The sequence below is a fragment of the Hyaena hyaena genome, unplaced genomic scaffold (genome assembly GCF_003009895.1).
Source record: "Hyaena hyaena isolate Hyena2069 unplaced genomic scaffold, ASM300989v1 scaffold_241, whole genome shotgun sequence".
NCBI classification, from domain to species: domain Eukaryota; kingdom Metazoa; phylum Chordata; class Mammalia; order Carnivora; family Hyaenidae; genus Hyaena; species Hyaena hyaena.
In genome coordinates this window covers 400108-427815 of record NW_024080875.1, presented here as the reverse complement: position 1 = coordinate 427815, position 27708 = coordinate 400108, and the positions used below count along the sequence as shown (strand labels likewise).

General features: G+C 37.0%; 1 protein-coding gene across 1 annotated transcript in view; it reads left to right on the top strand.

Moving 5' to 3' along the window:
- Positions 1-27708, top strand: part of MAP3K1 (mitogen-activated protein kinase kinase kinase 1) — a 76469-nt gene that overhangs the window by 28690 nt on the left and 20071 nt on the right. The window contains exons 2-6 of the mRNA XM_039244510.1: positions 16100-16250; positions 18891-19091; positions 23296-23496; positions 23908-24024; positions 24349-24497. Coding sequence (XP_039100441.1) covers positions 16100-16250; positions 18891-19091; positions 23296-23496; positions 23908-24024; positions 24349-24497 — 819 coding nt within the window. The remainder of the gene's footprint in view (positions 1-16099; positions 16251-18890; positions 19092-23295; positions 23497-23907; positions 24025-24348; positions 24498-27708) is intronic.

Below are 27708 nucleotides of genomic sequence, written 5' to 3'. Positions count from 1 at the left end.
AATAACAGCATTCTTTCTTGATAAAAACCCTCAAGAAAGTAGGGATAGAAGGAACATACCTCAATATCATAAAGACCATTTATGAGTGACCTACAGCTAATATCATCCTCAATGGGGAAAAACTGAGAGCTTTCCCCCTAAGGTCAGGAACATGACAAAGATGTCCACTCTCACCACTGTTGTTCAACATCGTGTTGGAAGCCCTAGCCTCAGCAGTCAGACAACAAAAAGAAATAAAAGACATCTAAATCAGCCTGGAAGAAGTCAATTTTCACTCTTCACAGATGACAGGAGACTCTATGTGGAAAACCTAAAAGACTCCACCAAAAAACTGCTAGAAATGATACATGAATTCAGCAAGTCGCAGGATATAAAATCAACATACAGAAATTGGTTGCACATACCTAGGAATAAACCTAACCAAAACTGTAAAAGATTTGTACGCTGAAATTTATAGAAAGCTTGTAAAAGAAACTGAAGAAACACAAAGAAATGGAAAAACATTCCATACCCACGGGTTGGAAGAACAAATATTGTTAAAATGTCCATACTACCTAAATCTACACGTTTGATGCAATCCCTATCAAAACACAGAGCTAGAACTTTCTTCACAGAGCTAGAACAAACAATTCTAAACTTTGTATGGAACCAGAAAACACCCCGAATAGCCTAAGCAATCCTGAAAAAGCAAACCAAAGCTGGAGGCATCACAGTCCCGGATTTAAAGCTGTATTACCAAGTTGTGATCATTGAGATAGTATGGTACTGGCACAAAAACAGGGTGAATGGAACAGAATAGAAAAGCCAGTAATGGGCCCACAGATGTATGACCAACTAATCTTTGACAAAGCAGCAAGGAGTATCCAATGGAAAAAAGACAGTTTCTTTACTGTCTCTTTAGTGTTGGGAAAAGTAGACAGTGACATGCAGAAGAATAAACCTGAACCACTTTCTTACACCATACACAAAATAAACTCAAAATAGTTAAAAGACCTAAATGTAAGCCCAGAAACCATCAAAAATCCTAGAGGAGAACACAGGCAGCACAACCTCTTTGACCTCAGTCGCAGCAGCTTCTTACTAGACATGTCTCCAAAGGGAAGGGAAACAAAAGCAGAAATGAACAATTATGACTTCATCAAGATAAAAAGCTTCTGCACAGCAAAGGAAACAGTTAACAAAACTAAAAGGCAACTCTGTGAGGTGAGAACTATATTCCAAGGGTTTAAAACAGTAAAAGGTTCATAGGAAAGTGCATCATAAATATTAGCTATCTCCATTTTTTAGAAGAAGTTAAGAGGAAGAAATTAGTGAGATTAACTTCCTTTTAGGCACTCTACATATGTATTAATTCTAAAAGTTGCTCTGTATGGTAAATATTATTATCCCCATTTTAGAGCAAAGAAGTTGGGGTACACAGAAGTTACATAACCTGGTCCAGAGTCATAGCTGTTAGTGTCAGACTTTGAATTTGAACCCAAGCAGTCTAGCTCCAGAGCTCATTCCCCTTATCACTGTGCCATATCTTTGGATTATGTTTGTGGCATGATAGTTTTATCTACCCTGTCCTAGAAATGTATCCTTCAAATTCTGTCATCTCTGGTGATTAAGAAGTCCTTTTGGTTTTATTATGTATACAACCCAGATTTTACTGGTTTGGGGTCGCAGTTGTCCCAATAGTACCCCTGAGACACCCTCCCCACCCCCCCACCCCGACCTTCCGCAATACTTTTTTAAACTTCCCAGTGTGGATCTCACATGAGTCAGTGAATGAATTTGGTCTGTTGCCCTGTAGCTGTCTCTAGGCAGCAATGCCTCATTGCCCCTTGTTTTTGTCTCCTTCAGCCACATTAGTCAAACAGCCTCTGTTGGGTACTGATGCTGCTTCTGCTCTGACCATCTTCCCACCAGTCACTGCCAGGAATATGGCCATTAGTGCCAAAAACACAAGAGTGCTCCCACTAGGCCGGACCTCTGGGCATTTGCAATGAAGTGAAGACTGTTGCCCCAGGTCCCTTTTTTATTCATATTCTGGGGCTTTACTCTCAGCATATAGAGATTAGAGATAATGGTTTGTCAAGGTTTTTGTTTTCTTCCTTTGGGTGATGTTTTATCTTCACCCAAGACCTAATTCCTTGGCAGAGAGTAAGTAGACAGGGGCAAATCTTAGTGACAAACTCTGGCCTCTGCTAGTACTTAGATTAGGGCAAGTTTGCATGTCTAACACCCACTTCTCTTAGTATGGGTTCATATCTGGGGATTTTACCCATCTCTGTAATTGGCTGTCGAATAATCTTTTTCCCCATATTTTGAATTCTTAGAGCCTTAGTTGCATTAAAAACATGCTGAGTTTTGTGATAGCTTGAGAAGTCTTATATTAAGACAGTTAAAACAGCTAGTTTAGTTTCTTCTCTGGATTTTTTTCTCTTATATATATTGACTCATTTGGGCCAAAAGGGACTATAAAGATGACTCAGTACAGATTTCTCACAATATGTCCCAAGAACCACTACTCTACCAAAGGTGTTCTGCTAAAAGAGGCTTCTGTGCCAAATGTGAGGAATGCTGTCTACCTTCTTTTGCCCTCTCCTTGGAAAATTAAGATGTACATAGGTCTTTAAATCAGCTTATTTAACTTCATTTTATCTAGTGTTTCCTAACAGCATGATTATAAACCGTTTAGTATTTTATAGAACATTATTTTCACCAAAGTTAGATCTTTTGTCTAGAATATCTTTCAGCCTTCATCAACTCCATGCCAGTCCTTCTCTTTCCTTTAAAATTATTCAGTTGTTTCCTTCTCTGTGGATCTTTCCAGATTCCCCTAGATAAAAATTAAGGATGGAGATCCACTCCATCCTTGGATCTGTTTATGATATGTTAAAATGCTTCTGTTACTGCAGAGATGGCATCATATTTTCTCTACAGTTAGAGAAACTACTAGACTAAGCACCTGCAGGGATAGAGGTCCTGTCTAACTTATCTTTTGTTTCTTTATCCCACTTTGTATATCTCTTGCTTAGACCAGAGATTACATGTAGTAGACATGCCAACATTCGTTGAACAATGTGGTTTTCTAGCATTACAAGCATAAAGAAGAAAAGCAACATTTGTCAGGAAGTCATTCTTCCTCATTTTGCGCATCCCAGTTAACATGCCTTTCCACCAGCTAGAAGGAAGTAGTACTATAGAAATAGTACTATAGAATAGTACATCAGCTGTTCTGTGGCATTTGAAAGAAATCATTCTCCTAGCAAAAGATGTAAGAAGGCTTTGTGCTCTTATTTGGCGGTATACCCTCTTCTCCATTAATCTGGGAACAATGAGAATAGCCCAAAGGTTTTTATTAACATAGATGGGATTCACTCTATTACATTTTTTTTATGTTTATTTTTAATTTATTATTCTTTTATTTCTAGGAGAGAGAGAGAGAGAGACAGTGTGAGCAGGGGAGGGTCAGAGAGAGGGAATCACAGACTGAAACAGGCTCCAGGCTCTGAGCTGGCAGTCAGCACAGAGCCCGACGCGGGGCTCGAACCCACGAGCCATGAGATCATGACCTAAGCGAAAGTCGGACGCTTAACTGACTAAGCCACCCAGGCGCCCCTCACTCTGTTACATTTTTAACTAAACCAACTTTTCTTAAAAGAGAGGAATATATACAATAACAGGCCAGTCTTCCAATTATTAGCCCTACTCATTTGATCTCTTAAAAGAATACTCAAACTGAACAGCCATGCTTTTTGAAAAATAATTGACTTAGTAAAAATGTAATCACACACCCATTGGAGAAGGTTCCAGAGAAAAGCATACGCCAGAGCCTCCATATAACATTGATTTGGGATCTTTTTGAAGAAAAGCAACATGGTGAAGAGCAGCCATCCCTTCCTCCGCCCCATACCTGCTTTGTGCCATGGACTATGTCCTAGTGCTCTGAGATGGAAGACCGGAGACCGTGCCTTGTGGGAAGCTGTCCCCTGTATGGATATAGGGAGTTCCAATCTACTTCTCTAATGTATTGCAAAAGCCCCCTATACTTATCCATTAGTTGTCATTTAGACACAACCCTAGATTTGTCATGTAGCAAAAAAAGGGGAATTCTTGAAAGGAAATACACATTTAGCCAGATACTATAAAATATTAGTATCTTTTTCCTTACTTTCTAATCTCTGATCAACAATTCAGGAAGACGATGCTCATATGTCCTATTTTTTTCAAAGGTTTGTAAAGGTTCTTCATCAGGTATCAAGGACACAACAAAGGGGGGAATAAACAGTGGAATTTCTAGCAATGACTATGAAAAGAATCCAAGCCTACAGGATTAAAAGTTTTTGAAGCTTCCGTGGGTTTTTGTTGGAGAGGAACAAATGAGAAATGGGACCATATTGGTCTTAAACTCCCTCTGTAAACACTGGTTCTCAGAAACTAGTTTACATTAAGCCGGGTGGATCTCACAAGTTTGTGAGTGTGAAGAAAAGAATAGTGTGAATCTCCTCCCTGGAAAGATAGGTGGAAGAATAGTAGTATTTAGAAATATTGTTAGAAAGGTCATTACTATGATAAGTAAAACAAAGATTTTTGAAAAATACATAGTTTAAGTAATAAACATTCCATTGGCAGCTAGTAACTTTTCAGTCCATTTGTCATTGTTAGTGGAATCGCATTCATTGTTTTTCTGTCACTAAGATTTTCATGTATTTTATGAGTTGATGAATCTTACAAAATCACAAAACTCAGGGCCCCTGGGTGGCTCAGTCACTTAAGCATCTGACTCTTGGTTTTGGCTCAGGTTATGACCTCAACGGTTTGTAGTTTCTAGACCCACATTGGACTCTGTGCTGATAGCGCAGACCCTTCCTAGGATTTCTCTCTCTCTCTCTCTCAAAAAATAAAATTAAACATTGTTTTTTAAATCACAAAACTCATTTCTATCCAATTCTGACCATTGTTACATTTTTACTTGTCTACTTACCATTTAATTTTAGTTCATAATTTGTGACAAGTCCATGAATTTCACTGAACTTGAGTCAAGTCATTATGGAACTGACAGCATGTTGGTTTCACTTTAGTCTGATTTGTTTTCTTTTATGTGCACACATGAGGGGTGTGACCTTCAAAAGGTCACTGGTTTCTGATTTCAAATTGCTAATCTTCTAGGATTTTTATTTCATTACCAGTGTAACTTAATTATTACTTATTATCATCTTACTTCCTTTAATGTTCTTTAAATTCTGAGACTGTGTGGCTCAGAAGGTTGTATCCAACTCTTCAGCTCAGCTCACACTTAGCAAGATCATGCCCTACATCGGGCTCTGTGCTGTCAGCCGGCCTGGGATTCTCTCTCTCCTCTCTACACCTCCTCTGCTTGTGTTCTGTCTGTCTATCTCTCTCAGAATAAACAAATATAAATAAATTCTCATTGCCTCCTGTTAAGTTTTAACTTCTTTTATAGAAATTTTCTTGACTGGTCAGTCACACACTTGTCAGTACGTAGGATTATTATCTTATATATCCTCTGGCTTGATAAAGTATATATAATTATTCTCATTTGATATAAATTATTGATTTTCAAATTCATCTATTAGCATATTTAGAATGAAGAGTGATTTTTTTTCCAGATTTGGAATATCACATTTCCATTACTGTGTGATGTTACTGGTAATACATTTAGACTGATCTGTTTGTGGTAAATTAGTTAACTTGAATGTAGTAGTTTTTAATGGAATGTGTCAGCCAAGAGAGAGGGATGTACCAAGGAAACTTCTTAACCATGTATTTGCATTGCTGCTTTACATTCTTCCTGGTACTAGGCAGGTGTTAAAAGGTGATTTTGAACATTATTTTTCTTTGTATCTTTTTCTTGGTTTTATGTGGTTGTTAAGCACAGGAAAAACAGCCCCTTTAGTTTGATGATATTTACTCATGCATAAGCATGTCTACCTGAAACTCTAGCCTTAGTGTTTGTTATACCTTCATTGTTCAGTAACTTTGGCAGCTACTAAAGTCCATCCATCAGCCTCATGTGTTAATTATACAAGATTTACTTTTCCTGCAAAGTAGTTTAATCAGAATCATATTTGAATATTGCTGTGAATATCTGATCAGGAAAGGTGCCTTTTACAATGAGAAACAATGAAATCTGGCCATGTGTAGCAACATGGATGGACCTTGAGGGTGTTATGCTGAGCGAAATAAGTCAGGCAGAGAAGGACAAATACCATATGTTTGCACGTATAGGAGGATTAGGAGGAACTTGACGGAGGAACAAGGGGGAGAAGAAGGGGGGAAATGGTGGGGGAAAGGGAGAGAGGCAAACCATGAGAGACTCTTGAATGCTGACAAAAACTGAGGATTGATGGATGTGGGGGGGAGGGGGGATGGGCATGGAGGAGGGCACTTGTGGGGATGAGCACTGGGTGTTATGTGGAAACTAATTTGACAATAAACTATTTGTAAAAAAAAAAAAAAAAAAAGGTGCCTTTTAATCATAAAATGGTGTTGAGTAGAATTAAATAAAATGCACTTCATTCATAAAACAACCTAGAATCATTTCTTTCTTTGCTTGAGGTGCCTGGGTGGCTCATTCGGGTGAGCATCTAGCTCTTGGTCTCAGCTCAGGTCATATTCTAATGGTTTTTGAGTTCAGGCCTTTCATAGAGCTCTGTACTGACAGCATGGACCCTGCTTGGGATTCTGCCTCCTCCTCTCTCTGCCCCTACTCCACTTGCTCTCTGTATCTTTCTCAAAATAAATTAAAATTAAAATAATAATAATGTATCATCTATCATAATATTGTCCTAGTTGGTAGTTATCAATATGTCGTATACATTTAAAAAACATTTTAATGGTGTATGAATTTATAACAGTTATAATTACCAGTAATAATTCAGATTAATCCCTTAGAGTTTATTCATTGTTCTGTACAGTCTTGCTTTAAATATATTTATACATTTTTACCAAATATATAAGAACATATAGTATAGAACAGTGTAGTTAAAATATACTTTTTAAATTATATTTATGTATTTATTTATTTGTTTGGTTTTGAGAGAGAAAGAGCATGAGTGAAGGAGGGGGAGAAAAAGAGGGAGAGAGAATCTTAATCAGGCTCCAGGCCCAGCACAGAGCCCTATGCAAGATTCAATGTCACAACTATGAGATCATGACCTGAGCTGAAATCAGGAACCGGGTGCTTAACTGACTGAGCCATCCAGGTATCCCTAAGATTTTAAGTAAATCTGTGCTCCCTGCATGGGGCTCAAACTTACAGTCCCAAGAGCAGGAGTTCCATGCTCCACCAACTGAGCCAGCCACATGCCCCCAAATACTCTGTTATTTTTGATTCACTTGAATTCTTTAAAAGGAGACCTTGAGGCATGTAGTTTATTCCATAGACTAGGTCATAGGTAATTGACTGCCAAAAAAAATTCCATATGGAATTGCTACCTTGAAGAATGCTTTGATACTGTCTAGTAGCTCCCTGCCTTTTGTAAACTCCCTGTTAAGCCAATATTTTACAGATTACTAATTAAGTAATCCATTGTTTATGGAGCAGCATGACATCTGTTGCTCTGAGTACCCTATTTGTAGCTACAGGACGTGCCAGGGGAAAGGCCCTGCCATCAGAGCATTTGTACTTTTCTTGTGTAGGTTGGCCTAAGTTAGCTAGTGAGTAAGTGACTGAAATATGATTACCCATTAATATATTCAGTTGGTTTAATTTTGGTTAATTTCATACATAGTCTTCATGTTTCTATACCATGTTCAACTTTTCCAAATCTTCTAAATTTTGCTGAATAATTTTAATCTTAAAATTCAAATGGAGGGGCGCCTGGGTGGCTTAGTCGGTTAAGCATCCGACTTTCGCTTAGGTCATGATCTCACGGTTCGTGGGTTCTAGCCCCGTGTCGGGCTCTGTACTGACAGCTAGCTCAGAGCCTGAAGCCTATTTCGGAGTCTGTATCTCCCTCTCTCTGACCCTCCCCTGCTCACACTCTCTCTCTCTCTCTCAGAAATAAATAAAACATTTAAAAAAAATTCAAATGGAGTGACAGTTTAGTTGAAACTAATGCTTGAGGTCAGATAAACTGCTTTTTAGCATGTATGTGATAATTTGGAATAATTTATAAATATGAATCCATCAGAATCACTAAGGTGGTATTAAACTGCTTATAATCATTGTTAACAATAAGTTGTATTATTGTCTTTGATATTTGGCCTCCATATTTAACTTTTGATGTTATTAACCAGAATATGGGCTTTTCAAGAGTGAGATTCTGTGCCTATATCTCTCAAAGGACTAAATAGGAAGATTTGTACACTACTAGAAATAGGTGGCTCCCCCATAAAGACTTTTTTAATGTTTGTTTATTTAGAGAGAGAGAGAGCACGAGCAGGGGATGGGTAGAGAGAGAAAGGGAAACTGAGAATCCCAAGCAGGCTCTGTGCTGTCAGTGCAGAGCCCAATGTGGGGCTATAACCCACAAATAGTGAGATCATGACCTAAGCTGAAATCATAGTCGGATGCTTAACTGACTGAGCCCACCAGGCACGCCTGCTGCCCCATATAGACTTCGTCGTCTTCTTCTTTTTAATTTTTATTTATTCTTGAGAGAGAGACGGTGTGAGCAGAGGAGGGGCAGAGAGAGAGAGAGACAGAATCCAAGGCAGGCTCCAGGCTCTGAGCTGTCAGCACAGAGCCTGATGGGGGGCTCAGACCCACAAACCGCAAGATCATGACCTGAGCCAAAGTTGGACATTCAACCCACTGACCCATCCAGGCGCCCCTGTCCCATAAAGACTTCTTCTGATAGAGATTCCACATAATATAAAACTGGTTATACCATGGCCATACCCACATTAAGAAATCAGTAGAGGGGATGGTGCGTGCATGGCTCAGCTGGTAAAGCATCCACCTCTTGATTTCAGCTCAGATTATGATCTCAGAGTTGGTAAGTTTGAGCCCTGCTTTGGGCTCTGTGTTGACAGTGCAGAGCCTCCTTTGGGATATTCTCTCTTTTCTCCCTTTTCCTCTCCCTCTCCCTCCTTCTCTCCCTCTCCCTCTCCCTTCCTTCCCCTCTTCCTGTTTCTCCCCTGCTTACTCTGTCTCCCTCAAAATAAATAAATAAACTAAAAAAGGAAAAATAAATCAGTAGGCTTTGTTGTGACAAAGGAGATGTTTACTCTGTATAGAAAAAAAGTAATTGCCTGTTTTTTTGTTATAAATCAGTCAGACTTGTGCCATTGTTAGTTCTCAGGTTCATATATTACTGACTATAACTTGAATAAAATCTTTTGGGGACTAATTTTCATAACATGAGCCATTTTTATATACTATTATTTCTTATGTAAAATTAGATACATTTTAAATGCTGGAAGATGGAAAAAAATGGAAGGGTTGGACTGACCATTGATTTTATTTAATCTTTCCTGCTCAGTAGCAGCCCACATCTCTCGAGAAATTATCTTACAGGAAAATAGAGCTGTTAGAGTTATTTTGGCCTCAGATTTGGTCAACAATTTTACTCATTTTCCTTTTGCCCTGTAGGATATGAGAGACTGCAGAATCATTCATACGTGGCTTTATTTCACGTATGACTTTTTCACCTTGGACATGTTACTTAACCTCCTTGTTTTGTTTTTGTTTTTGTTTTTTTATGTGCCATTGGGCTAGTAAAAGTCCCATGTCCTGAGAATTGACTGAGGTGACCCATGTGGAACTGTTAGCATAGTGCCCTGTCCGTGGTCAGGGATTGTTAGTCTCTGTTGTTAGCCATATGCTTCACCAGATTCTCTCCCTTGTCTTTACTTAGGTCATTCTTTCTCTTGACTTTTACCTGGAAACTTAAATTTTAAGGGTCCCACAACCGACTAGTTTTGTTTTGGAAGATAGTAGTTCCCTTACTCTCCTGTCCCCTTGGTACCAAAGTTTGTGGGTTTTAGTCTCAGAATTCCTTCTCTTAGGAGAACTTCCCAAGTGGACCTCAGTTGCATGGCTCTGAATTGTGCCTATCCCAAATAATTCAGTATATTTTCCAGGGCTCTCTGAGATTCCTTGGACCCTGAAATAATTAAGGTTCTTTCTATATAAAGTTATCTATGATTGAACTGTTCTGGCAATCTTTATATATACTAAAGTTAAACCCCTTAATTTACAGAAAGGTTTTATATGATCATTATACACTCCTATTACTGTGATGTGCTCTATTAATGAAGAGAATTGAGCTCTTTAATTCTTAGAATAGTCACCATTGTAAAAACTTGTTTAAACTTCTTTGTATTCTCATCAAATAGATAAACAGCACAGATACTTGGTGTTGACTCATTGTTAAAACAAAATCAGAGTTGACAGTGACCTGGCATAGCAGTCAGAGTCAGATTGACCAAGGTTTGAATCCTGGTTTTCCTCCATGTATATTATGTCACCCCAGACTTGTAAGCCTGCCTCTCCAAGCCTCAGATGGTAATGACCTCATACGGTTATTGGGAGGGCGAAGTACCTGTAAATATATATAAACCCCTTGCCTGTCATGTAACATTAACATTTTCTATTATAACATAGTTTGGCCATTGCTTCTCCATATCATTATTGTTGACTAACGTATTTCCATGCTAAAAATGAACTATTTAAGAAATAGCTTTTAAAAATTACACTTAACTTGGTAGGATTCTATTTTTTAGTGTTATTTGAATATCCTCTGTGTACCCAAGCAGTGTGCTGTGTTAGTAGTGCTACAGTCAGGCTTTTTGGGGATGCGGGGAAGAGAAACATGTTAGGGTTTATTTCAGTTCAATGTAAAAAAGACCCATGAAATTTCCTCCATTGTAGTGCACACATGCAGCCTCTGAAGAACTTGGTTATTTACCATCCAGGGAAGTTTAAAAGTAGCTCTAATCATGTAACTGCATATCAGGGGACCCAAGTACAACTCTTATCTTTATTTGCTTTGCTTCTCCCCTTCTTTCCATCACTAACCGCATCTTCCTTCTAATTTCCCTTTCCTCTCCTGTATTTGTCTCACTGTTCCTAGTTACTGCTTTGCTCTTTTTGTCTATTTTGGTGCCATTCTTCCTTCAGTGATCCTATCTGTGTATATTGCAAACTCCCACAGTGAGCGGATAATGGTTAAACTGTACAGTACCATCCTGTAGAGGAGGCCTTGAAATGAAGGCACATTCTTGAACTGGTCAACCGTGACTGCTGGAGGAGTTATCAAGTATAAAGCATGGTGCCCCTGAGCATCAGGCACTACCCTTAGAAGGGGAGGTGGCTATGACTGGATAGGTGCCCTGGCTTTGAGTCAGGTGTCTTGTGGCTGGCTTATCCAGGATGTTTGCCTGGATAGAAAAATGAATACGATGTTGCGGTCTGTCCCAGAAGAACTCCCAGTGTGGTGAGAGAAGCAGATATTTAAACCAGTACTGGCCTTTATGCTGTATTATAATTAATATTAACAAGGTGGGAGGGAGTGGTAACTGTTGTACAGTGAGCGTAGGAAGTTCTTGATGAAGGCATGTAAGATGATAGGGTGGTTCTGTCAGGAGAAAAAATCATCTGCAGTAGCAGAGAGGTATGAAATACCTTGGTGTACGTAAGAGAGTATTTCAGTGTCTTGAGAAGAGGGCCGTGGCTACCATTTAAGGGGCTCCAGGAAGAGGGTCCAGTATATGATACCAGTGAGGTCAGTCACAGAGTCAGAAGCAAAACTAGGAAAAAATCATCTAGAAGTTAAGGGAGAGGACATCTTTAAGAGTGACAATTTATTCAACAATAGCTGGTACCACAGGGGATCAGATAAAGAAAGGACCAAGTGGTTTCATTAAGAAGGGGCCACCAAACCATTTCATTTGTTACCAGGTAAATTCTGTAGGTCTAGAAAGAAACTTAGAGCGAGAAGCCTAACCTCAGAGGAGAAAGGTTCTTTGACGCTTAAAGTCGATCACAAATTCATTCTGAGGAATGTTTAGAACCAAAAAAAGCAAGAAACCTCATGTTTTCTAAATAAACAGGAAAGGAAGATAAAGCTTAATCTGTAACTGTTTAAGTTTCTCATATTTGGCTAAAATTTCATTTATTTTTAAAGTCTTCAAAGTATTTTCCCAAAATATTTGATGTTTGTTTTGTCAAAGAGTCAGAAATATACAAGCTATTACTTTAGATAAAATAACAGGTATTGGTTGTAGGTACTAGGGCAAAAATAACTCTCCAAAACACTCATGTTTAACCAAAATGAGTTAGAGGCCCTCTAATCTCCTGGTGATTTAGCAACTATCTGTTTAGATTAGTTTGTGTTTTTTTAAGATTAAGATTAATATTTAATATTGTTATTATAGCTATAATGTTAAATAGATGACACATGACTGCTCTACCCATACACACGTGATTTTTTTCCTAGTCAGTATAATAGGATTTACTGTATATTTCATTGAACCTAAGATCCCATTGGTTATAAACGGAACCAATTATTTTGTATAAACCCTGCCATAAGTTACAACATTTCACTGTAAGAGGCATTCAGATTTCAGAGATACTAAAGGTCAAAAATACACATTTTATAATTAATGATATATAATTTTTATGAAGACATTATTATAAAGAATACTTTGGTTTATATTTGCAGATTAATTTAGGAACAACAAAAATTGCTCTACTGAATAACATCTAAACTGCAATTGTACTCTTAATTAAATACAGGACTATAAAAAGAATAACCTGAATAGTCATTAAATTTTAAAACCAGTAAAGTCCTTAGGGCTGTCAAAGATGTTAATAAATGATTATCCATTTAATATATACTTTGATACCTATCATAAATCAGACATTGTTAGATGTTAGATATATAATGATGGATAAAACATTGGTCCCTGCCTTCGTGTTTATAGTTCTTGGTAGGGGGTGGAAAAATAGGTTTGCAAATTGCAGTGAGCATCTTAAAGGAAAAAAGTACAGTGCCATCAAAGAATGGAACAGGCGGTACCTGGCTGGCTCAGTTGAGTGTCCATCTTCAGCTCAGATCATGATCTCGTGATGAGTGAGTTTGAGCCTGGCATCGGGCTTTCTTCTGTCAGCACAGACCTGGCTTCAGATCTCCTGTCCCCTCTCTTTCTGCCCTTTCCCCACTCACACTCTCTCTCAAAATTAAGTAAACATTAAGGGGCACATGGGTGGCTCATTGGGTTGAATGTCCCAACTTCGGCTCAGGTCATGATCTTGTTTTCATGGGTTCGAGCCCCACATCAGGCTCTATGCTGACAGCTCAGAGCCTGAAGCCTTCTTCAGATTCTGTGTCTCCCTCCTTCTCTCTCTCTGCCCCTCTCCTTTTCGAGCTGTCTCTCAAAAAGGTAAAATGTTAAAAAAAAAAAAAACTTTTTTAAGATAAACATTTTAAAAAACGGAACTAGGGGTCTCTAACTGAAATTGAGACCATCTCTGAGGTGTAAAAGAAAACCCAAAAGCAAGTAGAAATTAAACAAGGTGAACAGTAGACACAAAATAGTCTGTGCAAAAGTCTTGAGCAGGAAACATGTTGGAGTTTTTTAAGCAGTGAAAGAAACAAAAGGGTGGGGTAGGGGTCTAGGTGATTTTGGTTGAGAAAGAACCATATGGTGCTTGGCCACACTGGACCTTTTAAACATTTTGGATTTTAATCTAGGCCCAGGGGGATATCCCTGGAGATTTTAATAGAGGAAGTGACCCTGGCTGCTCTGTGAAACCTGGATTGGAGTAAGATTCAAAGTGAAGAAGCCCCCTTAGGAGTCTGTTAGTACAGACCAGCTAAGTTGGCAACTTGACCTAAGGGGTTGTGGATAGATGATACATTTTCTTGAAGATAATTTGCCTGTGTTACCAGAAATCTTAATTTGTGTAGAGTAACCCAGCAATTCCATTTCACTCACTTGTTCTAAAGAAACGGACATATGTAAAAGTTGAGCTACTACTAGTATGCTCATCTCCTATTATTTATTGAGAAATTGGTTTAAATAATTATTTTCAAACAAATAGAAAGGAAAGAGGCAACTCATGGCACTTTAAGGAGGCCATATCTTCCAGGAAGAGGGGTTTAGACAGGGAGAGTCTTCTGCATGTTTGGGTAGGTGCCAGGGAGAGAGACACTGAAAATACAGAATGGAGAAGAGATACTCATAAAACAAATATGGGGGAGGAGAGACATTTAGGACCAAAGGGAAGATAAGCTCTCTTGTCTGGTTGTGCAGGAGCTTCTGATGTAAAAATGCACTGCAGTTCTGCAATGTGACTTATTTTTTGAGAACTAGCCTGGGAACCTAGCCACGCCTTGCAACGTTGTTACTGGAGGGGAAAGTGTTTGCTTTTCAAACTGGAGAGTTGTAAGTGAATTTTTGGTATGCAGTCAGTCCATAAATTCGGTTGCCTGTAAATCTGAGCTTCCCTGGGTAAGTAGTAACTGAACAGGATGAAATTTTGTGAAAACATATCTCTACCCCTGCCTTTTCCTTCCCTTTGACCTCCCCACCCCCTACTCTCTCATTCTACTCTCCTTTTCTTTCTTGTTCCTTCCCTTTCTTCCCTCTCTTCCTTTCCTTCTCCTGCCTCTCTCTTCTTTTATACACCGCAAAAGTTATGTATTTTATACTATAATCAGAGCAGGAAAAACAGCCAGGCACTTCTAAGTAAATAAAATAACTTTCCTTCCTTCCTCCCTCCCTCCCTTCCTTCCTTCCTTCCTTCCCCTTTCTTCTTCTCATGTAGCCTCTTTCTTTTTGACAATTTTTTTATTACCTGTGTGATGGAAATATTCTACTACATGTTCTTAATGCCCATTTGCAAGTTTTCAAATGTTTTGTACTCTTTGCATTCCTAAAACTCTCTAGACCAATCTCCGCACAGGGGTGTTTAACTTGTTGATTTCCACTCCCCTCTAGAATTGATGCTTTAGGAAAACCAGTTAACCATTTACTTTCTAGTGCATATTTAGTTTTAAATTTTTGCTAGTTCTCTGAAGATACTGATGCTGTGTGGTTGTGATTATCTGGAAAATTCCTAGAGGAGTTTGCATTTCACTTTTTAGTAAGTTTGCAGTTATCATCTCTGGTATTTCCTTGAGTATTTCCTTTTCCTATCTGTGTAGAAAAATCAGTTCTGTAGTTTTATAGAATTTCCAAAATTGTTACTGAGCTTAGTATTTTTTACTTGTTACTTCTCTCAGAGTGCAAATGCTATAATTGTTTCCTTTTGAATCAGGTTTTAAAATCCATCTATCTATTTGTATATTGTATTTGTTGTATATATCCGCATGTAGATATAAGTGTGTTTAAAATTAGTGGATGATTTACCTATTAAAGGCTAAATAATTTTAGGAACCTTTTAGAATTAATTTTCAAAAAGTATTAGCTTGCAGATTATTTTTTTCTGATAAGTCCGCAGTATATATTACAGAGGAAAGGTCAAATGTTTGTACCAACGTTTACTTTTTACATATGGAGTATCCCCAGTACTTTGATGTGGAAATATTGTTATGAGAATACAAATGTAGTCATTCAGGGTTTGAACAAATATTGTGGGATCATAGAAGATGTGGTTAGGTTTCACTTAGCTCATTAAATATTGATTTAGCTTTTTCAGAAAATGAGCATATACACCAGATTCTATCTATATTGACTTAAATTATTGGAAATCCTGGAAATCCTTAAGTTATTAGAAATCCTAGAGTAGCAAAATACTCTTATCAGTAATTATCTATTAAATACTTGAGTATGTGAGAGTAGTATAATTGGAAACAGTACAGTCTTCATGGTGTTTATTAATGCAGTGCTTAATGTCTTGGGATACATTTTGTTCACTACCTGGAAACAAAGGTCTGTGTTAGTAGTATTAGTAAGCCTGCATCTTCTAAATAGAACTTTTCTTTTTAAAGGCATTATTAAACTCACATTACCATACTACATTGAAAAATAGAGTATATATGATTCACAGTGATACTTTCATACTTGGCTTAAATCATTTAAGGTTTTTAGCAGTTATCTTTTCAGTTACATGTCCACTGAAAATATAAAATACTATTTATTCTTGGAAATTATTTTCTATATACTAATCTCATTCTTGTTTCTCCCTCCATTTTAGTCGTGAGATGGAGAATAAAGAAACTCTCAAGGGGTTGCATAAGATGGACGATCGCCCAGAAGAACGAATGATCAGGGAGAAACTGAAGGCAACCTGTATGCCAGCATGGAAGCACGAGTGGCTGGAGAGAAGAAACAGGAGGGGCCCTGTGGTAAGTGGCTGTGGGTTACCTGCTATAAGGAAGAAAGCATAGGAGGAGATGGGAAATTAAGCATAAATAGATCTTCTCATAAACTTTTTTTTTTTTTCTTGATTTTAAATGCAGTCATTTGATTTGCTTGATATTCTAGCCACCTGGTACAAAACAACTAAATCTATGGTCAGTTACGCACCTTAAACTGTTCTAGAAACTGAACTGATTGGATTGGGGAAGTAATGCTTAAAGCAACACTGCCCCCTACTGTCAGTATCTAAAATCTTTAAGATTTATATTGTACTTTAAGAAAGAAAAGCAATGTTTCTGGGGGTTTTTTTGATGTTCTAAGATGGGATCCAAAGATCTGAGTTTCAGAAATCATCCAGGAAATCAAAAAAGTTGAATAGACTCATGGGGTTTGAGGTAAATTTAAAAGATCCCCAGGGTTTGGGGAAAGAAACCTACATTACTAGGATTAAGAGAGAAAGTCATACTCCATCCTCTGCCATGGTTATTCTCTTTTAAGGTATACAAATACTATGAAATGTGCTTCTCATTCTTATAAAGGAGGTAGACCTCATTGTTAAGTGACCCAGTATCAGCCTGTATCAGCAAGTTTTTTGTCTTTTATAAACAAAGATAACAAGTTAAGATTTATTAGGTTTAGGGGAGACAAAGGGATGGTGGGTATAATCATAAAAGTTATTGGGCAGACTACTCATTTGACATTTGAAATCCTTCACCTATACCCTTTCCAAATGACCGTTTAGTCCTACATCCATCCCACTTGCCTATTTAAGTTTAAATTGAAGTTAAATTAAGTGTAAATAAAGTAAAAATTTAGTTCCTCAGCCACATTAGCTGTAATTCAAATGCTTGATAGCCACATAGACATCCCTCATCATTGAGCTGCATTGTCCTCCACGGTCTACCTGCTGGTGCTAACCCGTGGAGCCAGTATAGGATATATTTAATTATTCCTTTATACGGCAGCTTTTTAAGCTGTGTTACCCATGAGTTCTTTCCTTTCCAGCTGAGCTTCCACATTTCTTTCATTTGTTTTTCATAGGAAGTAGTATGAGGAGAAGCCCTCACTGGTTTAGTATATCATGTCAGAAAATGAAGATGAAGAAATCAGGAATTTATCTTAGAAAAGAGAAAGTTCTGTTGAAATATCTTATAGAAGGGAGTAAATTTCTACCCAGTTACTACAGAGAACTTTTAAGTAGTTAAAGCCATCTGAAATTTGAACGTGCTGCTTTCTGGAGCTCCTTGTGCTGGTGGAGAGTCTGAATCTTTTGAGAATACCATAAAGCAGAAATTACAACTTTTTAAAATGAAGTCAATAAAACCAGTCCTTTATTACGTATAAACTAAGGACATGCAGTTTTCTAAGACCAAATTTTGGTTTTTCTCACTTTCTCCTTTCTGGCAAATCCTTAAGTACGTTATCTGTATACAGGACAGAGCTAAAGAGGGAAGAGATGCGTGGAGTAAGACATGTGACACGTATTCCTTAGCTCATTTATACTGCCCTGTATCTTACATTTTACAGATATATATTACCCCTAAGACGTTTATAGTCTACTTGGGAAATCAGATTTTATTATGTCTTATATGAATTATATCAGATCCTTCTTGAAACATAAGTCAGGTATAAATATCCCCATTTGTAAAAATTCAACCTAAAAATAAAGGCATAAAATATCACAGAACAGTTTGAGTATAAGCCAAATGTGTAGAGTGGGCAGACAGAAATGATGACTTAGAAGGAAAATGTCAGGCCGATAGACTTTAAGGGCACTTTTGTAAAAGGTAGGATTTTTAACCAAGCCTTAAAAGGATGGGTGTTTTCACCAGGTGAAGGTATGCTACGTGGCATGCTGCAGGCTAGAGACACGGATTAGAAGGGAGAGTGGGAGTGAGAGCGCAGGACGAGGCCAGGTTAGGCACGTTTGGGAGGCAGAGTAGCTGGCTAGCAGAACAGTAGAAGAGTAGTGGGAGGAAGGCAGGAATCGTTGGCTAAGGCTACAGTGTTTGGCCTTTGGTCATAGCTAGATTAGGTCTGTTGAGAAACAGCAGGTTTTATAGCCTGCATTTCTGCTTGAGAGAGTGATCTTTTAAATGTCTAGCTTCTTTTGGTGACTCTGAAATACATGTCTAAACTATTGTAGTATAACATTACAAAAAAAAGGCAAAATGGTTTTCTATCGATTGGACATTTGGGCACTTAAATTATGCCCATTATTGTTTTCAAGATCCTGCATTTTCTCAGTAGAAACAAAAAGACATCTATTTCAATCTAGTTGAATAAGTTAACTGTAGAAGGTATAAGTGCTTATTTTTCACATTTGTTTACTAACCTGTGATTGTTGATTTTGAAAATTCAGTGATTTAGGGCACATAATAACAGATAATGCTAAATTCTAAAATTACGTATAACATTTTAACTAGTGATAAAGCCTAAATTAATGAAATCTATGGGTAAAAATAGTCTTACATATATTGTTTGAAGTAAGATTAAATAAAAGTTGATATGTTGTGTGTTTTATTCGTATAATGTGTAATAAAAACTTGAGTTCATGTCTTTGTTGTGTTCAGATTTACTTATTTTTTATATTTTCAAGTAATGAGAATATTGGACTTTTCATTTAGGTGGTAAAACCAATCCCTATTAAAGGAGATGGCTCTGAAAGTCACAGCTTGGCAGCTGAGTCTCCAGGAGAAGGCCAGGCGAGCACCGCTTCCCCAGCTCCCAAGGGCCGCCGTAGTCCTTCTCCCGGCAGCTCCCCGGTGGGTCGCACGGTGAAATCTGAATCTCCAGGAGTGAGGAGAAAAAGAGTGTCCCCCGTGCCTGTAAGTTAATGTTTCAACAAACATGTTAAGTTTCTACAATTTTTAGATTCATCTATAACACAGAAAAGATTGGCTAGACACCTGTTAGAGCAGCATTTCTCGAAGCATGGTCCACAGACCTTCGGTTGGGGGAAGAGGGCAGGTCCTGGGACCTGTTCTGTGGATCCATTAGCTCAAAACGGATTTGGTAATAAAACAGAGATGTTATTTGCCCCTTTCGTTGCATTAACATTTAAGTTTGTGGGTAAAGCTGCTGGTGCACTCATCTGAATTAAAACTGTGACAATAGAAATTGTATTCTTCATTTGGGTATTTGGCAGACATTTTCCTTAAGACGAGTTAAGTGAAGCAAGGAACATGAAGGAAGGCAACAGAAATGTTTTTCACCACTGGTAAAATTTGAGATTTCAAGCAAAAATTAGAATTTTGGAAAACTATCTACCACTGTAAGCTTGACAGTTTCTCAGTCCTTAAGAGAATTTTTAATGAGATCAGTGATTTTATCAACTGTAACTTTTTTTTCTATATATATCACACAGTGAAATGTGTGAACATTTGGGAGGTCTGCATAACTTAGTGAACACTATTTTCCCAATGACCAGTGCATGATGAAACAAAATCATCCTTAGATAAATGATCCATTCAAATTGTGTGAGGTATACCATTTGGATTTTAATACATAAAAGTAGGAAGTTTGTTGGTCTGGTTTCAGAGTCCATATCATAGTCCCCTTTAAGAAACCACTTCTTTGGAGTAGTATCAAAGAAGAGTGTTCATAATTATTGAAAAAGTCTTTTATCATACCTTTCCCAGCTACATATATTTGTAAAGCCACATTTTCTTCATGTACTTTAACCAAAACATAGTATCACAGTAGACCGAATGTAGAAGCATCAATGAGAATCCAGCTATCTCCTATTTTAAATCAGACATCAAAGAGATTTGCAAAATGGTAGGTGCTAACTTCCAGAGAGAGGATGAAAGAATGACACTTCTAGTGGCAAAATCCAAGTTAAAACTTACTTTCCAAACATGAAGAACAAATGAGTGAATGGTAGAATGATTAAGATCATGCCTACCAAGGGGAGATTTGGTTTTCCTCAGATCAGCATATAAGTCCTTCGAGAATTAAATTTTAAGTAAATCTTTTCACATTAAAGCCCAAGATACCTACCAATATTTATTGGCTTTATGTTGACACACCTTTAAATGAGCTATTTAAAAAAACAAAACTTAGAGCAATCATGAATCTGCAAATTAGGTGGAGCGACTTCTGTCTGTTCCTCATGGCCTCTCTGGAAGTTAGAATATCCAAGATGCTTCCTTACTCCCATGCCTGGTGTTTCAGCTGGGATGCTGGAACAGTTGAGGGCTGATGGCTACCTCACAGCATGGAAGTTGGATTGCAACACCAAGTGTTGCAAGGTAAGAGCATGAAACATATTCTCTCTCACTGTCCTCAGAGGGAATCCACTTTGCTGACACCTGCTCTTGGACTTCTAACCTCTGAAACTATGAGACAAATTTCTGTTAAGCCAAGAAAAAAAAAGTGTGTCAGGAGGGCAAGTCCACTACGGAAGTTCTTATAAAAGCTGCCTTATTTCCTAATGCCTTATTGCCCAAAGATAGTTACATGCTAGTTGCAAATCCAGAATCAGTGTGGTGGGAGACTCCACAAGGGTGTAAATACTGGGCAGTGTGGTTCATAGGGGCTATCAAAGTAAAAGTCTAAGGGTGCCTGGGTGGCTCAGTCAGTTAAGCGTCTGACTTTGGCTGAGGTCATGATCTTGCGGTTTGTGAGTTCGAGCCCCATGTCGGGCTCTGTGCTGACAGCTCAGAGCCTGGAACCTGCTTCAGATTCTGTGTCTCCTTCTCTTTCTGCCCCACCCCAACCCCCTTGCTCACACTGTCTCTCTGTCTCTCAAAAATAAACAATAAAAAAGTAAAAGTCTACCACAAGTAACATACAAATTGCACTCCCCTGCCCTCTCCCACTTTAGGATAGATGTCAGTCAGAGTTACCTCTCATTTAACAGCAACTTAGCATTTCATTATCTGGAAAAGTCATAGTTTACTTAATGAACTTCATACTAATGGACACTTATATTCCTTCTTAACTTTTCACTACCAAAAAAAAGTACACAGACATACTTTTTAGGCATACATCATTTTGCACATCTTGTGAGCAAATCCATAGCCTGAATACTTCGGTCATATAGCATGTACATGTGTACTTGTTTTCTTTTGCTTTTTAGTAACTGGCAAAAAATAATGGCTATATTTAGATATAATTCCTATATAGTACAGTTCACCTGTTTAAGTTGTGTAGTTTATTGGGTCTATTGGTTTTTTGTCTACTCAGAGTTTTAGCCATCACTGCAGTCAACTTTAAAACATTTTCATCACCCCAGAAACTCCAGACCAATGAGTAGTCTCTCCTCAGTCCTAGGCAACCATTAATCTACTTTCTGACTCCATATATAATTTGTGTGTTCTGGTCATTACATATACAGTGAATGGAGTCGTGCAATGTATGTGGTCTTTTGTGACTGGCTTCTTTCACCTGGCATCATGTTTTCAAGGTTCATTCATGGTATAAGTTGTATCCATACTCTACTTTAGTTTTGATTTCTTGTTTTTTTTCCCTCCACAAACTGTGTTTATTTACTAATGTGTGCCTTGGGGCACCTGGGTGGCTCAGTCGGTTAGCATCTAACTACAGCTCAGGCCATGATCCCACTGTTTGTGAGTTCAGGCCCCACATCAGTCTCTCTGCTGTCTGCAGCGCAGACCTGCTCCATCCAGATCCTCTATCCCCTGCTCACTCTTCCCCTTCCCTGCTTGCACTCTGTCTCTTTCTCAAAAACAAACATTAAAAATCGGTTTTTACCAATGTGTGCATTGATTTTTGCCATGTGCATTAATATTTTAACACAAAAATATTAGCTGTGCCTTTTATCATTCTTATTCCTTTTTGTTGTTGTTTAACATTCAAAACTAATTTCTGATCCCCCCACTTCTCTTTAATTATGTTTGGAAGTATTTCCATTTTTTTAAAAGTTTATTTCTTTATTTTGAGAGAGATAGCAAGAGAGAGCTGGGGAGGGGCAGAGAGAGAGGGAGAGAGAATCCCAAGCAGACTTCACACTGTCAGTGCAGATACAGGGCTCAAATTCATGAACTGCAAGATCACAACCTGAGCTGAAATCAAGAGTCAGACGCTTAACCGACTGAGCCATCAGGTGCCCAAGAAGTGCTACATTTTTTTCAAGTTCTAGAATAACATTCTTTTGTGTGGATATACACATTTGGTTTATCCATTCATCAGTTGGTGGACATCTGGGTTGTTTCCACTCTTTGGTTATTATGAATAATGCTGTTGTGAACATGTGTGCATGAATCTTTGTGTGGACCTAACTTTTTACTTCTCTTGGGTTTATACCTGGAAGTGAAATTGCTGGTTCACGTTTTCCAAAGCAGCTGTACCATTTTATTTTCCCACCATCACTGTATGAGAGTTCTAACGCTTCATGTTCCCACCAACATTTATTATCTTTAACAATTACGTTAGGCATCAAAAAGAATTAGAATTCCCACTGGCCATCGATGGAAAGACCCAAGTTTTCGGGGAATCAGTAGAGTAGAATGAGAGTGGTATTTGTCACCTTGACCATAGGTGAAGTTTTGTCAGTCTTTGGTGAGATGTCTTAATCTGAAAAAAGTCACTCACCATTAGTTCTCTACAGACTGCACCATGGGAGGAACTGCTTGGTAGTATTTATAAATTATCAGTTGCAAAAGAGCATTTGGTAACACCTTAAGTGGAAGGTGGGAAGTTGGATATTTAATTTTTATCACTAGAAGCAAGTCACTTTGCTTGCTTATGACTTAATTTTAATGCTTCCCATCTTGGTTTACATAATATTTTTCAAAGAACTCATGTATTTACAATTTGTAAAACTATCACATGGTTGTCTCACTCAGCCAGATATTTATCATTATTTATAGGGATGACTGAGATTTTAGTTTTCTTGTGATGCGTATGTCAGATAAAAGCACTAGCAATATGCATTTTTGTCCCACTGTATTGGGGGCATTTTTTCAGAATATAAAATGCCGCGTAGCCATCTGGTATGACCTTTAAGGCAAGTGTTTCTTATCAAGAAGTAAGCAATTTACCTAATACAAAAACAATGTTGTGAAGTTTCAGAGCGGGAGAATCACACCACCTCGAAGAGCCCCTTCCCCTGATGGCTTCTCACCATATAGCCCTGAGGAGACAAACCGCCGTGTAAACAAAGTCATGCGGGCCAGGCTGTACTTACTGCAACAAATAGGACCCAACTCTTTCCTGATTGGAGGAGACAGTCCAGACAATAAATACCGGGTGTTTATTGGGCCTCAGGTAGGATCATTCACCATTCTACAGTTTATTAGTATCTGGTATTAACTCAAATATATGTACTATAACATTCTTAAGTCTAGATCACTTATTTCCCTTTAGTAAACTAAAGTGAGTTTAAAAATTATTTTGGAATGATAAACATTTTTATTCAGTGTATTTGTGAAGGTTTCTACGGTGACTTAATATACATGAGAATACAAATTTGATCTGTTTAATAAGTTTACCAAAAATAAGAGATTAGTTCATAGATAATAGACTTTTCTTGTATATCCTTATATATCTTATTATATAAGAAGATAGAAGCAAATTAATAGAAACTTTGTTAAACTTGGAAATATTTAAAAAGTTATCTTGTGAATTCTAATAAAACCAGAGATTTGTTAACCCATAGGTTCTCTTTTAACTCTCTAGAACTGCAGCTGTGGGCGTGGAACATTTTGTATTCATCTGTTATTTGTTATGCTCCGAGTGTTTCAACTAGAACCTTCAGACCCAATGTTATGGAGAAAAACTTTAAAGAATTTTGAGGTAATTTTTAATAAATGCCTTAGAGTAAAACTGTTAATAAATTTTTATGGCTCATTCCCGACACTTTCCCACAAGGAGTCATTTTTAAGTTGTAAAGATACAGAAGAATTATTTGAGCCTTATCTCTTATAATCAATGGACTAAATTAGCTTTTTATTCCAGACTAAAAAAAAATGTAAACACTGACCTGCTATTATTTTGAAGTTCTTAAATTGGCTTTGTAAAAAACTTAAAAACTAAAAGACAAGTAATTCAACCTCTATAGAATTCTTTACATGTTGTTATGGCATGAATATCATTGTTACTGTCTTTTTTCAATGTTAGGTTGAAAGTTTGTTCCAGAAATATCACAGTAGGCGTAGCTCAAGGATCAAAGCTCCATCTCGTAATACCATCCAGAAGTTTGTTTCACGCATGTCAAATTCTCATACATTGTCATCATCTAGTACTTCTACATCTAGTTCAGAAAACAGGTTAGTACTGTTTAAGGAATTAAAAGCCTTAATCCAGTGTAACTTTAACTTTAGAGGTAATTTTATAAACCTACTTGTTAAGTTGCTCTAAAATAATTGACCTACTGAATCTTGGCTTTGACATTAAAATCAAGGGTAAACAATGTAGAAGGTCATCTGAGCATGTGTGTATATCCACACATATACACATATAAATATTTAGACTTTCCATCCTGAAAAGCCACACTGTTGAAAAATGTCACCTTAAATATTAGAATATAGTAAAGAGTTATTTCACAAAAAAATCAAGTGCAAGTATAAAATATAAGTGGCTGCTGTTTATTAATCATTACTTTGTGGCAAGCATATATGTTGTCTTATTCTGTTCATATGCCAACCTCATTGGGTAGGTTTTATTACTCTTTTGCAGATAATGAAGGTGAGACACTGTGTAAAAGATAGGTCTATAATTTTACTAACAAATTATATACAAGACAAGTGGTTTTCCAAAATCACTTTGAAATGCAGGATCTCTAAATTGTATGGCATCACTACTTTTTTCATAGATCTTTTCAGGGAATCCTCATTACAGGCTGTTTTACTTATGGGAACCCAAGGATACTCTTGTAAACAAATAGATTAATCAACTAAATAATACATACAGTAGCCATTAATGACAATTATTATTTAATATCTACAGCGCTTCTCAAACTTTTCCATTGCCTAGCTGGTAAGAATGAACACATAATACTGAAGGATATAGCCTAAAATGACCAGTGTGAAAATTTTTTCAAGTCTCTAGTATTATCATAAAACTTCTTATCAGTTGTCTGTCTTTTCCAACTTCCTTATTGAGATTAATGTAAAAATGTGATTTTAAAGTACTCCAGAAAGGAGTGCTGCTTCTCTTAAAAGGGCACCTCCTGTGTGCTCCTGAGGCACCTGAGAAGCATGGGTCTAAACGATTAGGTCCCATCTTCATCCCATGAAATTTTTACATATTGTAACTACTTCAAAATTCACGAATAACAGACAGTTATCAGGTCAGGAGATTTGTGAAAGATGGAGAGACCCATTTTTTTAACCTATAGGAAAAGCAGATGTTAGAATTTTCTTATTTTTGGTTAAAAGAGTTTGTTTTAGAATCATAGTTTTACAAGTTTTTTTGGGAATTAGAGATTTCTAGTTTATATGGTTCTGTGATAAGTGAAGGCAAAAGAGGTCATGCCGCTCAGCTGAGCAAAGGCAGAACTAGAACCTCAGCATCTTGACTTCTAATTCAGGACTCTTTTTCTTACTACTTATCTCTTCTAAATAGATGGAAAGAAGGAACTTTATTTCCCAAGCTTCCTGACCCAAACTCATTTTGGAGCATTTCTCCTTTTGATTGACATTCCTGTAGCTTTTTATTTTGGAAAAAATAAAAAAATGTTTAAAACCAAGTAGCTAAAGTTATGTTAGAAACTTTCTCTCTAATTTAAACAAAGGTACCTTCCAAATATGGGCTGGCCATAATATGGATATTAATTCATTTGGATTAACGTATCTGTGAGAAGAAACCGCAGAAGCTATAATCTAGATTTTACCGAGATTATGCTGTGTTGCTATGAAGATTAATGTTTCATATAATCACAGATTTTTATATCTAAAGACTCAAATTTAAGTAAAAAGAAAATTTATCTGGAAACCTGATTGCACTGTATTAATTTTAAATTATACAAGAAACAATAAAAAACAGAATTAGGACAAATTGAATATACTTTAAAAACTTTACTAAAAAAATTAAAGCTGCATATAGCAACCTAGGTCCCAGTACACAAATGGGCAAAAGGCATGAAGAGAATATTCACAAAAGAATGATCTCATCAGTTCTTGAGGTCAAGCCCCACATCGGGCTCTGCACTGACAGTGCAGAGTCTGCTTGGGATTCGTTCTCTCTTTTCAAAATAAATAAATAAGCATTTTAAAAATCTGCTTCACTGTATGTCAAGTGTTATAGACTTTCTGGACAACAATGTGCTTTTTTAAATGGTTATATTTATTGATCCAGTAAATGTACAGCTTAAATATCAAGCAAGGGAGTGGTTAAAGTATACCCATCTTAGGAATAGTTCATGTAAGTCATTAAAATTACACATCTGAAGAATACTGACTGGCATGAAAAAAAATCCAAGTATTAATGCTGTTTGTCATGCATGAACCCAATTTTTATATATAAAGGGTATTATGGGTGCATACATACTACAATGAGGACAAATTTTAATGGTTATCAAGACGTGGCCTTATTATGGGTGACTTTTTTATACTTTAAATAATTTGGGCTTTAAGGTTCAGTAGGTCTCTGTCACAATTACTCACCTCTGCCCTTCTAGCTGAAACAGCCATAGAGGATATGTGAATGAATGGATATAGCTGTGTTCTAATAAAACTTTAGTTACTAAAGCTGGTAACAGGCTAATTTGATCCCCTAGAAGTATGCTAATACCTGCTCTCTACTCACATGACTTGACTTGTGAAAAAACTGCTAAAGAAAAGAAAATCTGAAATGTAAAAGTGGGCACAAAGATGTTTCTACTTGTTTCTTAAAATGTGAAAATACGGGAACAACTCATTCCCAACAATAAATAAATGCTTACATAATTAGAATCTGTCTAGTCAGTGGAAAATGATGCCACCATTAAATTTTACTATGCTTATGAAGAGTTTAATAACAAGTAGAATTTTTATAAAATTTTTAAGAATATGAAATTGTACATGTATATAAATAAATGATCTAAATAATGTTTACAAAATATATTCTTAAAAAAGATGAGCAGAAAAATTCCAGAATGGAATTTTTAAATCAGAAAAGCATTTAAATAGTAAGTTATACTAGCAGTTGGACTGAATTGTGGGTTTTTTCTCCTAAGTCTTTTGAGTAAGCTAATTTTGGTGTAATTTGAAAAGTTACTTGACCTGGGATCATCTTAGCCATTAATATTTTTATTATAGATTGTTGTATAAATCATTTCTCCAATGTTTCTATTAATTTTTGTCATTGCTGCATACATATTTTGACAGCATTTCCCCACTCCATGTAATTCCATAATTATAAAAAAAGATAAAGAAAAGGGGTAGATAATCAGGAGGGAGAGAGACTAGTAAGTATGCCTCTAGCAAAGTATCATGACTTTACTAGACCTGTTTGTTTAGCTTTTAGGAACGTTTTTTTAGAAACTTATTTTGCTACCTC